Source organism: Lepisma saccharinum, chromosome 8 (genome assembly GCF_977018435.1).
Source record: "Lepisma saccharinum chromosome 8, izLepSacc3.1, whole genome shotgun sequence".
NCBI lineage: Eukaryota > Metazoa > Arthropoda > Insecta > Zygentoma > Lepismatidae > Lepisma > Lepisma saccharinum.
In genome coordinates this window covers 77,516,649-77,531,836 of record NC_139236.1, presented here as the reverse complement: position 1 = coordinate 77,531,836, position 15,188 = coordinate 77,516,649, and the positions used below count along the sequence as shown (strand labels likewise).

The following is a 15,188-nucleotide window of genomic DNA, read 5'->3' as shown; positions in this document are numbered from 1 at the left end:
ATAAGGATTTCAAACTCAAATGTAAATAACCAACTTCTTGCAATAATCTTCAATCTGTAATGTACTGTTCTGCATAGGACACTAAAAAAGTAAACGCATTGAGATAATTCTGTTTTATTTTCCACACAGCTTTCTTTTATTTCCTTGATACAAATAAATGCTAAACTATGAAAAACTTCTCGCAGGCATTTATAAATGTGTATATAAATTCAATGCGATTTGGATTAATTAATAAAAGTAGCAGTTTTTCACGTCTACGAAGAAACATTCACGCAGAATGCACACAATTCCCGGAGCCAATAATTCACACATAATTCCAGGAATTCCCGGTGAGTAGACAACCTGGTATAGCCTCTCGTGAAAGGAACTTTTCAAACTTGCTGTGATGTACAAAAAAAAATCGTAGCTTGAGAAATAGTTGTCATTGTTTTCTTTTCAGAATGAAAGGGCTTTTAGTGGAGGTGAAATATATACTTTGTACCTCCTAATATAACGAAGTTAAAAGAAGAAGAATTTTGACAAAGAAAATTGGTTTTACACACTCCCGTGTGGCCACCACAATAGAACAAAGTAATTGAAAAAATGTAGTATGTAGCAGTACATTCCTACAACCATGCAAAGTTTTGTTGAAAACAGACTGATACTTCTTGGAGGGGAAAAATAATAATAATTTACAAGAACACTGTTGCCAGCTTATGGAAAAAAACTTCCAGAATTTCTTTCTAGCAGCCCTATCGATGCTGGATGGATAAAATTTCGAGGGGATCACAACAAAGAACCTCTCTCTGAGAACATGTAATGTCTGTCCCCAATTTTGACAACAAAAGCAAAATTTTAGAAAACCATAATTTTTGGAGAAATTTGAAAATTTGATGTTTCCCGCTGGACCCCTTTTCAATACTGCCTACATGTAAAAGTAAAACAAACACACACCTAGATAGATATTATATAGATATTAGGGCATAATAAGAAGTCACTCAGATCTGGTTGTAAATTACATTTAATGCAAATGTTTCACTCACAATAATTTCATTGGATGTAGAAATGTGTGTTACAAAAAAAAGCACAGAAAAAGCATCTTTACAGTTCAATGGTAGAGAATGTCGCAATGTCTTTTGGTTATGTATTCGTTAATTATTTTTGTGACTCCACAAAGTATTTGTTGTGAAGTAGGTAACCAGTCAAGTGATTTCTTGTTCGTTCCTTTGATTAAAGTCTGCTTCTTTTGGATTCAGCATGGCGGGCATCACTTGTAGAACTCCAAGCCAAGAGACTGAACAATAAAGGAAAGTATATCTGTGCTTTCCTCTATCTGCAAGAAAAATGTATAATTTACACATTTTAATACTATTTCTTTTAATTGTAAAGAATGGTATCCCCTATCTTTGAGATTATAGGTATATATAGGTATGTACAGAAGACAATCAAACCAAAATTAACATTTTAAAAGAACATGTTACGGTAAATAGATATTCACCCTTAATAAGAGACAAGATATTCACCCTTAATAAGAGACAAAGCTTTAAAGACAAACTACGAATAAAGAAAACAAACACGAAAAAAGAAAAGTGGGCATGAATTCATGAAATTCTGTTTGTCAACAATTAACCATGCTAAACTGCTTCAACAAACTGTGTAATGTACAAGTGACTTTCTTCGTACTTCATCAGGTCTAATGATGCAAATGAGACATTTGTGAAACGTTACCTGTCATAAAATAATCAATGTGCAATTTATAAATACAGCGGAATCCTCATTTTACATTATTATTCATTCAAACTTCATGTCCACAATACAGCAACATGCAAAATTTTCCTAGATTTAACATTTTTTCACATTTCAAGTTTTCTTGTCTTCGTCTCTAGAAAAATGTAAAATTGAGGATCCCCCATACATAGTGAATAATAAAATATTCATTATGTTTAAAGTTAGCTCTTTAGAAGACTTGATGATGCTTATTTCACTGACCAATTACTTCAATTTAAGAATTAGCACATGGTATGTTGGCAAACTGATCATAACGATTATTCGAATCGAAGTTTATATGTTCGATACAGTCTGCAAAATTAGTGGTTGGAAGTTGCAAAATGTGACTATTATTTTCAGTTCAGTGTCTCTCTTAATCTGCCCTCCTCCCTTTTCTGGCAACTATGCAGTTCTTATGCTTATGAATATGATTGAAATGTTCACCCTTCCTTGAAACTGGGTTGATGCAAGACATACACTATTTATTGACTTCACATAATTGGTAATCTCATCTATACAGGATGCTGAAAAAATAACTTTACAACTTTGTAAGCATATGAAAATTTATTCCGAAATGTTACAGACAGAACTGGTTGTGGTGTCATTTTGTAAGGAAATAAATCAAGTTTGACTAGAATTGTGAAATAGTACCAAATTCTCCCACTGCAAGCACCAGCAGCAGTTGCATTAAAAATGGTTGCTTTCACAGGTCAAGAGCAAGCTCGCTGTGTTTTGGCCCCATCCACTTCCAACAATATGGCACACCACCTCACCGAAGACTGGAATATCCTCAATAACCAATTTCCACGTCAATGGATAGGTCGAGGTGGGCCAATTGTATGGCCACCTTGTTCAACTGATCTGACAACACTTGACTTTTTTACTTTTGGGTTATTTTTCCATCGAACAAACAAAAACAACAATGAAAGTAACTCAAATAATGGAAAAGATGGCAAAATACAGGAATAAACCCCTAAATGCTAAAATTAGTATTACCATAGTTGGGAGTCATTGGCATAGCTGGGCCAAGGCTCCTCCAAAAGATTTGCCAAATTAATGCAACCTTTGCAGAAGCAAAAGTGCAAAATTTATAAAATGACTTTTGTTGTCACATGAAGCAGAGAAAGGTGACTGAAGCACCTTGCAAGTGCTATATCATGCCCTATCTGTAGAGGGAGAGGAGTGGGGACTTGAATTTAACAATCACAAAATAATGCAAAGTTAGTAAATGATATGATTTTTAGAATTTCTGAGATTGTTCAAATGAATGATGTGCAACAGGAAGGTTTTAACTTACATCTCAATGCATCAACTGATTGAGACTAATGTCAAAAAATTGCATACTTTATAATTAGCCTCCATTGAAGATAAGAATGAAATTCAGTGCAGAAAAGAGTGAGGTGCTATTAACAACAAGGAACAGAGCCAGAAATGGACCAAGAATAAAGATGGACATGGAAAAGTTGATGGCAGTGGAGAGCTTCAAATACAGGTGGCCCACATAAAAGTAGCCCGGTCATGTAATACTAGAGATGAGCTAATAATTGTATGTATTCAGCAGCAGATAACACAAAGCCCGAGAAAGTCTACCCGAAAACTATTCCAGCAGGTCGGTGTGTCACGAACAACGTGTCAGCGTGTGCTGAAGTCTCTGAAACTGAAGCCATACCAAGTAACATGTGTCCAGGAACTGAAGGAGCCGGACACAGCTAAACGGGGTTGCATACTGTAATTGGTTACTGACAATGATTACGGACGGACGTTTGGACCCTCTGCTGCACTTTATGTCCGACGAAGCATGGTTCCATTTGTCGGGTTACGTGAATGTGCAAAATACGCGGTACTGGTCTGCTGAGAATCCACATATCCTGCACAAAACACCCCTCCATGACCAAAACATTGGTGTTTGGTGTGCAGTTTCAGAAACATGTATAGTGGATCCAGTGTTCTTTGAATCAACAGTGAATAGTGCAGTTTATCGTGGCTTCTTCCAACGACCTGACACCAGAAGAAAGACTATACTCCTATTTCCAACAAGATGGAGCCACATGCCACACTTCGAACGAACCCTTGGCATTGGTGCATGATATGTTTACAGTAAGCAAGGGGTTGTGGGCCCCTTATTTCCCGGATTTGTCATCCTCTGATTTTTATCTCTGGGGATGCTTAAAGCAGAAGGTGTATGCAAATAACCCCCATACCCTGGCTGAACTGCAGCAAAATATTACCAACACCATCTGGAGCATCACCCGTGAAGAGCTACAGGTTGCGTCAGCCAATATGCTGTGACATGCACAGAAGTGTCTCGACGTTAACGGGGGCCACTTTCAGCATCTCATGTAACATGCAGGTAAGCCACTGTTCACATTTTCCTACTCTTTCCTACCTTTCTTTTGGCCGGTAACGGGTATTACCATGCTGGGCACTTTTATGTGGGCCACTCTGTATATAGGAAGCATAATTGATAGAAGTGGAAGAATAGATGAGGAGGTAAACAGAAGAGGACAAATGGGTGGTGGACTATATCAAAGCGTTCGAAAATGCATATGGAACAGGGATGTACTTATGAAATACAAGAAGGTAATATATAATACATACTATGTGCCAATAATTACATATGGAGCAGAGACTTGGACAATGACAGAGAAAGATAAAAGAAAGATACAGGCAGTGGAGATGAAATTTTTAAGGAGTATATTGAGGAAGATTGGAAGGGATAGAATAAGGAATGAGGAGATCCGACAAAGAGTGGGTGTGGTGAAGCTTCAGGACAGGATAGATCGGGCACAGATGAGATGGTTCGGACACATGAAGAAGATAGGTGCAGAAAGACCGCCAGTAAAAGCTTACAATTCACAAGAAATGGGAGTAAGGCCAAAAGGGAGACCAAGATGTTGGTGGAAAGAGCAGATAGTGGAGTGTGTTCGGAGAAGAGGGCAAGATTGAAATACCGTGGAAAGAAAGGAGTGGTGGACGATCAGGAAAAAATGGAGAGGCTTGACTTCTATGTCGACCCAGCCAAAGGCAGGATACTGCAAAGGATGAAGATGATGATAAAGATAAGAAAACAAATGCATTGCCCTGTGGTTTTTCTGCACTTTTCCAGCCTGTCATATAACCGTAATACATAATGTCACTACTTACCAATTTTGTTGTTGGCTTTCCTCCACCATGGCCTGCCTTTGTTTCCACTCTTATGAGCAAAGGATTGGTCTGCAAAGCAAGAATGAAGGATCATCAGTATTAAACTTTCGAACACTGTCAAAATTTAATGTAACATACAACTACACAGGAATTTCAAGTTCAATTTAGAGGTGTGAAAAATATGGAGTGTGTAATGCCTATGCAATTCGGATGGTATAGTACTGACACAGAATGCCAGACACACTTTCAGTCAAATTCTAAACTTGACTGTTATGAATATTATCACCTTAGAAATTTCAAAATGTTATTTTCCTTAAACCTTAGATGCCAAGCAGTTTCAACAGTGACAGTTTGTACACCAAGGATATTTTAAGCATATAATTTGAAATTAACCTTTATGAGTAGAGCTAGTATTTGTATGTAATTACATATTCTATTCTTTTCTAGATACATACCTCGAAAAATGAAAATATCAACGAATTATGTAACTGACATCATTTTGCATGTTTTATGTTACATATTTTACATATTTGCTAATTTACTTCACATAAAAAAAACATATTTGGGCAATTTTTTCCTATCTTGATTCTTTTTCCTATACAATGGAACCTTAATTTTTATGTTTTTCAGGGGACCAAGTTGAAAAAACTTAAAATGCAGGAAAATGTAATATCGAGGGAAATTGTATAACATTTTGCTCTATTGGGACCATGAAGATTGGATGCATAATGCAGGAAAATGTAGAATCCGGGAACTTAAAATCGAGGTTCCACTGTATTTTCAATCTCGAAAACATGAAGAAAATTTGTATTTCATGTGATGTCACATTTTCTAATCAATGAGATGCATAGTGTTTACAGTCACCTAAAATTGACTGCCAAGTCGAAAGACAGGCTGAAGACAAAAATAAACTGGAAATGTTATTTATCGAAAGTTGCTGGAGTTCTCTCCCCTCCCCTTTCTGGTTACATATTTTAGTTTCACTTTTATGTTCAGGCAAAGCACCTACAGCCGGGAAGGAATAACCTGGCAGTGACGTCACTCCCTGCTAAGTCAGCGTTGCCAACTACTATGAAAGGAACCATGGTACGAGTAAGAGTACGAGCAGTAAGGATCGTGGTGCAAACTACCAATTTTCAATTTAATGTTAGCACTGCTAGATGTTTATTTTATGTTTGTTTATTTTAATTATTTCATATAATTCGGCTTTCAGCAAACCTTCTGCATGCGGAATATTGTGAGATGATAGCCACGACTTCATTTCATCCTTCTGCTGTTTGATGTTGGGATTTTTTTCAGTAACTTGTTGTGGTATGGAGGATTGTCACACACAATAACAAGTTTGGGGGCAGATTGGAAATAAGCTGTTCTTCGAACCACAACATAAAATTGTTAGTGTTCATCTCCCCATGATAGTAACCAGAAGTTGTTTTTGAAAGGAACACTAACTTGGCACTAACTTCGCCCCCTCCACAAATTAACTTTCACCACCGGCATGCACCTGCACCTGGGACCCTTTCCTGTTGGCACTTTTAACCCCCCGAATCTTTGGAATCCAGACAAACTTTGGGGACAGTGTGGTGTGTGTTCACGAAACTTTCATCCATGCAAATGAAAGACCGGCAGGGTTGCTCTCTGCGCAGTTCTTTAACTTCACGCAAAAATGATCGCTGCAAAGCAACGATGCTGTTTCGTTCAAGGAATAGCTTCCTGCTGCTTACGCTGTGCTTTTTAAATCTGAATCCTAATTTTCTTATGATCATACGCAACGACCAACGCGAAATCTTAAAATTAAGATTTTCTTGCATTTCCTTCATCAGTTTATGTACAGTGACAACAATGCCTTTCGTGTATAAATCATGGATTGTTCGGCACACGACTGCTTCATCAAAATAATCCAGATTTGTGACACGTTGCTGGGCGTTCGGTCGGTTTTTGCCCGCCCTTGAAAAAGGTTTCCCGCTCGCAATCGCAACACTTTTGTCTTTCTCCTTCAAAATTCTCCCCACGGGCATTCTGTGAACAGCTGAGGTTTTGTTTTCATCGCAATCAAAGTACTTATACACATTCAAAACTATTTCTCTTGTATCGCTATGCAAGGGCTTACCTTTCTTTACTCCACTGCTCATTGTACAACAATGACAAAACCAGCCAAAAAAACTCCCTAACAAAGAAACAAAATAGCCTGCAATCCCTCGCTCGTAGCTGCGGTTTGTTAGACTAATGTAGCAGTGTGGGGGTTTGCACGCCTGCATCATCCCTCTTGGAATGATTTTGATTGGTTTGCACGTCACCTTGTCGTCCACTCTAGCGAATGAGCCTTCGCTTCTGGAAGAAGAGGGGAAGGTGGGAGATGATGTCACTGCCAAGCTATTTCTTCTGCGCTGTAGAAACTTGGCACCGGTGGACAAGAGAGCTACTTTCCTGTATGTAGCGAGTTACACGATATGTTCCCTTGTGCAAAAAAGTGCAAAAGTAGCTATGTATTTTCATTCGATTGTTCTTTCTGTAGACGCTTCTTTTTCACAACAATTTGTTTCGAAAGTTATTAAGAGCTCTCGTACATATTTACATATTATACAATAATTTGCGATGTGAAAAGTAATTAATAGTTGACAAAATTGGTTTCTTAAATACTTATGTGCATGTTGCTGTGCTTTTTTGAGTTTATAAATTTGATACAAATTTTAATTTGAAGAACTTATGTCTTTAAGATTACATTGAATATGCATAAATAAAATAAATATTTAGCAGAATTCTTGAAATTGCTTGGATAGTCAATTATTATTAATATTAAATATTCTATGATACTACATATTTAGCTACATATCCTTTTGATAATACATATTTAAGTACATATTTTATCAATTATTGTTACATATTCATGTACATATTTTGTACTTTGATATTACATAAAAATCCGGGCTCTAATGAGCCAGAGTTTCGTGCAAGTGTATTCTCATTGAAGCCGGACCCTTTTCAAGTGCACTCTTTTCAAACTTGCCGCGAAGTACAAAAAAAAACGTAGCTAGAGAACTAATTGTAGAGCAATGACAAAATTGACTTTGTTTTTCTTTCTTCAAGATGGGGGTTTTAGCAGAGGTAAAATCTATACATTGTACCTCCCAATAATTAGTGTAAGAAGAAAATTGAAATTTTTGAAAAAAAAATAAAAAAAATTGGCCCCCTGTTGCAATCCCGTTTCATGCGAGACCACTTGATGGAGCTGAGACAACTCGTAAATCATTGCAAATTGAGGAATTTTTTTTTAGAAAAGGGAAACTTCGATGGAATCTTTGTCATTTCACCCTGTTACAAACTATCCATAATAATGGGGCCTCCTTATGCTTCATTTGTATATATATGGGAGGGGAAAGAAGGGGAGGGTATGACAAAGCGAAACTGGTGTTTTAAACAATGTCTTGCATTAGTACAAATGGCCAAGATAACATGGCCCTGTGGTGCTGTCATCAAATTATCGAGCAGAGGGCACAGGCATGGCCAGTAGCAGCTGCTACCTATTCGCGCACTTGCACGTGCACACCCAAATAAATGTGTAATGTAATTAATTTTTATTATATTTATTCATTGAGTGCCATTTCTTCAAAACATCAAATGTTCCAGGCCACATCACCTTCCATTTACTTCCTTACGTCAGCTTTTCTACCCGAGTAACGTGCGTAGAATGTGCATAAACAAAATTGGGACGTGCACACAGGTGCATATCATTCGACGGCAGGTAGAGGAAGCAGAATGTCTCTTCTTATGGCTTGGATCAGTGGGCTCTTGGACTCGCTTCACACCAAGAATTGAGACATAGTTCCTACGGACATGTGCTGTTCCCTCTTCGTCGGATTTTTTGATTTCAGAAAGGGAAATTTCGATCTCTCACCTCACACGGTTCCGAGCACAGCATCAAAATTTGAATGAGGGAAGGGCGGGAAAGGAAAGGGAGAAGGCGTGGTGTGTAGTGACGAGCGTATTCAACGATGCAAGGACATATGTGATGAGCGGAATACGTTGATACAGGTGCTGGAAAAATAGTTTTAAAAAATGTCACCAGTCTCAATTAAAAACATTCACAATGCCGTAGGAATTGGGGTAATTTAGATGCCCTGACTTGTATTTGGAAGTTCAACGAAAATTTTAAATAATCAGAGTTTAATCTTGTATTTTTGTCACAGAACAGTCAATCCAGTTTGTTATTCAGTGCATATGGAATCTGTAACTTGTACTATTATGTCACTGATTTGGGATATTTTTTGTAAAGGTGCTGGCAAGAACTAGTTGCATTTGATTAGGGTTTCGAGTACATTAATGTACATTAAGTACATTAAAAATGGTAATTAACTTGAGTGTACGATGAAATGTTTATGTGGCATTAAACTTGGGTTTCTGATGGGACATATTTACATTGAAGAAAGATAATATACATTATTAAAAAATGGTAATTACACACAATACTGGCGATATTATTATCCACTACAAACCATAGCAAAACTGTTATGCATATCGTTGTGAGTGATTTTGTCAGGTCGTCGAATAGCGTTGTGAGTGATTTTGTCAGGTCGTCGAATGCTGAATTTTCTACAGGTCACGAAAGAGACCAAACAACACATCCTTTCTCGTGATTGGTTAAATAAATCACTGGGGTATTTCGAATTTGTAATAAACCTTATTTTTATAAATTGTCATGAAATATAGCTCTGCTATCGTCTCATTATCAGCGATAGGTAAGTCATAACTTGGGTTGCTAATATGATTAGCAGAAAGGGGCAGGAATAATTGGGTGGGGATAACAACACTCCTTCTGGACGCAAGCCGAGGTGCACACCCATAGACCCAGACCACACCAGCCGTCATTGTGTATGGCATTCAGTGGCTTCTATTGTTCGACTGTTGCTGCATTGATCAGCGAAGGTCAGCCCCTACACTGTTGGCAAAAATACCGTTGATGTAAAAAATTCCACACATCAAAATTTGACATTGAATCCATTATAAAAGGATGCTGACCTGTTTTGAGCAATTCCCGAGAATATGGTGCATCTGTGCTATGAACTTTAAGGAATGCAGTGGGACAACTCTGTCATCGTGGTCAGCAGTCAAGAGCAAAGTGGCTGGATACTGCAAGAAGAAAAAAATATTTGCATTAGTTTTACACAAAGAAATACATATAAAAAAAGTGTTTACACAAAGAAGCACTTGGAAAAAAAACTACTTCCTGCAACATGCCACGAAGGCTTATGTGGGGATGTGAAGAATATCCAGTCTAGTACAGGCTTCAATTGCCATGTCAAAAATGGATAAATACGGAGAAACTAGTACTCACTTTTATCCGCGAAGCTGCTTTTTGTTTTTCAATTATTTCAGTGGCCACTGTCACCATCCTCGTTGGAACTTGCTGTACTGTTGCTTGGCGTGTGTCTTTTGTTCGTAGTTCTCTGGCTGCTGTTAGGTGCGCTGTTGTTAACTGTACGTCTGGGTCTGTGTCATCTGCTTTTCCGGGCAATAACTGTTGTAGTAGGGGAATCCAAGTGTGGTGCGCTTTCCAGCTATCGATGTTTAGTTCATGCGGGAAGTGCATAATGGCATGCATTTCCTTGATTTAGGTGTCTACGAGCATGTGGGCAGTGTGTTTGACTTGAACCTTTTGAATTTTATGGCTACTGTATTTGATATGTTTAGCAAGACCAGTAGTGGGTTGGGCTTTTTTCGCATCTGCTAGGTGCTGTTGGATTCTTAATAATTCGTCATGCAAGAACTACAGACCTAACTCCAATTTATCAAATTTACAGGGGAGTTAAAAGAGTCAGTAAACTTAAAATACACGATTCCGCCTTACTGCTAAGTATTAGAAGTGGAGATATGCGTGTCAATCTGACTCCACGTAGAACTCTCCAGAGAAGTTATTTATACAAAACTGAAAACCACATTTTTGAAGTTATGTTTCTCTGACTCTCATACGACGAATTCCTTCTGTACATATGTAAACAACAATTAAACAATTTTTATGTATCTCTCAGGGAAAGGAAAAAAAAACTTTGGTAGTAACTTATTGAGTATATTTAACCTCAACTATGAACTGTCTAACAATAAAAACTGATCCTACACTGAACAAAGAAGAACAGGCTCAGCAGTTGTGGCGGCAATCAATTTTTAATAAAATTACAACCACCAGTGACATCTAGTAAGCCAGATTTTTTAAAAAAATCTCTGATTTATATCACTTTAAAGAAATAATTTATAGAATAATGTACATAAGGATTCTGTAGACATCAGAATAACTTTTGGTGAAAGTACATTAATCTTGTAATCATTATTAGGCTCTAAGAAAGGAAAAGAAAGGAAAGGAAACAAAATATATATGTATTGATGGGGTGAAGCTCATATGAAAGGGGTCCCGGGTTCGAATCCCGCTCGGGCTTGGGTTGTTTGGGAATGTCCATTCATCAATTTCATCACTCATCCCCATCTTTGCAAATTAGCCAAGAGGCACAAAACATGAAGCAAATTAAACTAAATCAATCAATCAATCATACGAAAGGAAATGTAAACTGTAAACACACATAAATTTATCTTAATTTAAAACTGAATAATTTTTATACACAAAAATACCAAACATTTTGTGTAGAATAATGCACAAAATACTAATCATGTTAAACAGTAAATAGTGTCATTATCATTAAACTGTAAATAAGCATGTCAGCTTATATTATTGCAAACTATCAGTAAGAAAATAACCAAAATTCAGCAACAGATCAAAAATATTTCAAGTTATAATTATATAGTACAGTACATCCAGAATGTTTTATTTTCGCTGGAATAAAAGTTACTGAAATTATTATAGTTTCACTAATACACTCAACAAATATTTCCATAGTAGGTTCATATATACAGTATCAGGAACAGAAAATGTGTACGAAGGTTATTTTTTAAGTAAGGTCCGTTTTGCAATAAAACCGATGTAAGTAAATGTCTTCAGTTGGCGGAAGTGGTGGTAGTTGCTAGGTGCAAGGTCTGGACTGTATGCGGATGATGATCTGATCGAATCTTTTGGCTGGGAGGTATTCGATCATCCGCATACAGTCCAGACCTTGCACCTAGCAACTACCACCTCTTCCGCCATCTGAAGACCCTCTTGGGCGGCAAGCGTTTATACACTGATGAAGAAGTGAAAACGAGCGTGAGTAACTGGCTATCATCACAGGCGGCAGAGTTCTTCTATGAGGAGTGTATCCAAAAACTCGTAGTTCATTACGATAAATGTTTAAACCGGCAAGGTAATTAATTATGTAGAAAAATAGTGAAGGTTATGTAAATTCAGTAAATTTTTTTGAGAAACATTTATAGTTACTACATTTTTATTGCAAAATGGACCTTACTTAAAAAATAACCCTCGTATTTATATATAATTTTTGATTTGCTTTAATCAAACTATTCATTTTTTACAGGGCTGTTTAACAGAAAGACTTTCTATGAAAAAACGTATCTATATAAAACCATACAAGCAAATTTAAGCACGTTTAAAAAAACTAAATAAAAAATCATCAAAAATGATTTTTTAAAATTGATTTTTATCCACCCTGTATGTTCGGAGGTGGAATACTGTTTAGACATTTTCCGTGCCACCAATCGTGCACATGTGTAAGTGTACTAGGCATGTAACAAAACTTTCTGAGTGTATGTATGTATGTAAGCAGCTTGGAAGTAAATTAACGTTAATAAAGAAAATAGAATAATTTCTTTCATTATAGTACTAAGCGGAACACCCAGTATTTTACCCTACTTTTTTCAACCATTTTAACTTTCTTCTAACATTTAACTCCCTGAGAAGGGGCAGGAAACAATTCTGAAATGTTGGGGACAGTTAGCTGTGAACTGTAAGTATAAAACTGAACCATCATAGCTACATCTACCTCTCCATATACCGTATACACCCTGGCCCGGGAATATTTAGCATGCCTGGAGCGTGGAGAGTAACACGTGACACGCTGGCAGTATGGTATATATTGGACAGGTCTACATGCTCGCTGTTAGTAGTGTCTCTGTTGTCAGAATGGAAAAAGCGGCCAACCTCTCCCAGTTTGACAGTCAAATTCTTATGGCATGTTGCCTTGGTACCACCATCTCTGAAATGGCGTGGCTTGTTGGCTGCTCTCATACCGCTGTTGTGAGCACATATCGAAAGTGGTGCAACGATTGGCAAACAACGACACGTCGTCCAGCCATGTGTCGACCGTGGCTCATTGATGCCAGAGGCCAGCGGAGGCTGTCGTACATTGTTCGGAGCAACCGCAGGGCCACAGTGCGAGAAATCGCCCACAGGTACAACAGTGATGACCGGCACAATGTTTTACAGCACACGGTTCTACACCGTATTAGGTACGTGATCATAATGTGATGGCTCATTAGGTAGATGACTCATCAGTGTATATATGTATGTATATAATGTGTGTGTATCTATTTCAAGTATTTGACTCAGCCCTACATTCACTCACCTGTACGTCATCCTCTTCAGGCACTTTAATATTGTGAAGTGGTGAATATTTCACAAGACTGTTGAAATGCTCCTTTTCTTCTGCACTACCATAATCAGAAACCCATGCATGGCCAATGGTGAACTTATGGAACCTTAGCATGTCTAAGACTCTAGAAACAGAAAAAAAAGCATGTGCATTAAAAAAAAATGAAAAAGCTCTACGCTTACAACTAAATCAATATGTTACTATGCATAGGGCTGTGCAATAGCAATTTGTTCATATCATTTGAATATTGATGTAGAATCGATACAACATGTATAAAAAAAACTTTCTGAATTGTAATTTTAACTGTTCTTTGGATAACCAAAAATAGGAGTCCCACAACACACTGGAGTTGTTTGCTAGTTCTTAACCAGCCCCCTCAGCCCTATCTAGGAACTAAAAAATAAGCAAGAATGCTGCATATCATCATCTTCTTCATTATCCTTATTCTGCTAAACATCAGACAATCCCATTCTGTTCATCCCATTCACTTCTCTCAATCTCTTATCCTCTTCATCTCCTTCGTTTTCCCACACCTCAATCCTTTTTCTCTAGTATATCTTCCCATGTGTTCTTGACCTGCCTCTTCCTACTCTATCCTCAACTCACACTTCACTTCCTTGGCTTTCTTTTTTACCTTCTCTCATATTCTTTCATTGCATATCCTATCCCGTCTTGCTTTCCCCACTCTTTGTCTCAGACATTTCATCTCTATAGTTTGATACGAGGTTTACAAAGAAGTGATATAAACTCACTGTGCCATGTAACATAATCATGTTACGTACCTAATAGGCCTAATACTTGTAAATAGTTGCTAAGGTGAAACAGAGATGGCAGCACTCGGCATGTAAACAAGGTCGCTATATTATAAATAAATGATAGTGTAATTAGACATAAAAGTTAATTAGAAAGATAAACAATAATCAAATATAATGTAAGAAAAAAAGAAAAGATATAAAGATGACTAATTAATAAAGATACTTGTGAAATTAACAATGTACTCATACGTAAATAGGTAAGAAATTTGAAGAAGTGAAAATACCAATATAAATGTGTGTCTCCTAACAGATCTTTGTGGAATTTTTGATTACATCAGTGGTAGCACGTCATGATCACTGCACTGACTTGGGAGCACTTTGTCAACCGCAGCACCAAGTTTACATTTGTGGTTGAGAATAGTATAGTTGGTGGTGCATTCTAATCGATGCCCCAAAGTGGGTTACTAGATTGGACTTGATATTAGTATTGGGAAAAGAAAAGGCAAAATTTCTGGGTTTTAGTAGACTCGAATAGGGCAATTAATAAAGCAAAAGATCTGTGATAGAAGAAGATAAATCCAGATCCATAAGGAAGTCCCAGTTCGAGTCCAGAAGGAAGCCCAAGTCCAGAAGGAAGTCCAAGCCTGGATCTAGAAGGAAGTCTGAGTCCCGAAGGAAGTCCAGATCCAGAAGGAAGTCCAAATCAAGACCCAGATCCCGTAAGAAACCCACACAAGTGAATGTGAATGTGAAAGTGACGACAAACAAACAAGAACTATAGCAATTGAAATTTCTGTAAAAGTCCGATTACATCTATATGAATATATTCTCATGTGTTCTCAACTATAATCTTCATGTACAAAAAAACATATAATACAATTATAATCAATTAACTGTCTCCATTGGTAGGCTTACTGCCTGATTTCATTTCTAACAAGAACCCTACCCTGCAGATACTAGCCATGGCATAAATATAAGAACTGCATCCAAGGGAAGTAGCAATCATATAATCATAATA

At 37.3% G+C, this 15,188-nt stretch overlaps 1 protein-coding gene across 4 annotated transcripts in view; it reads right to left on the bottom strand.

Moving 5' to 3' along the window:
• Window positions 1-982: 982 nt before the first annotated feature.
• The window catches only part of LOC145991171 (prolyl endopeptidase), a 97,812-nt gene continuing 83,606 nt past the window's right edge, over window positions 983-15,188 (bottom strand). For all 4 annotated transcript variants that reach the window (XM_083127011.1, XM_083127012.1, XM_083127013.1 and 1 more), the window contains 4 exons: window positions 13,389-13,539; window positions 9,904-10,014; window positions 4,891-4,959; window positions 983-1,312 (listed from right to left, as the gene is read on the bottom strand). In XM_083127011.1, the coding sequence (XP_082983137.1) occupies window positions 1,247-1,312; window positions 4,891-4,959; window positions 9,904-10,014; window positions 13,389-13,539 (397 nt within the window). In that variant the 3' untranslated portion in view covers window positions 983-1,246. The remainder of the gene's footprint in view (window positions 1,313-4,890; window positions 4,960-9,903; window positions 10,015-13,388; window positions 13,540-15,188) is intronic.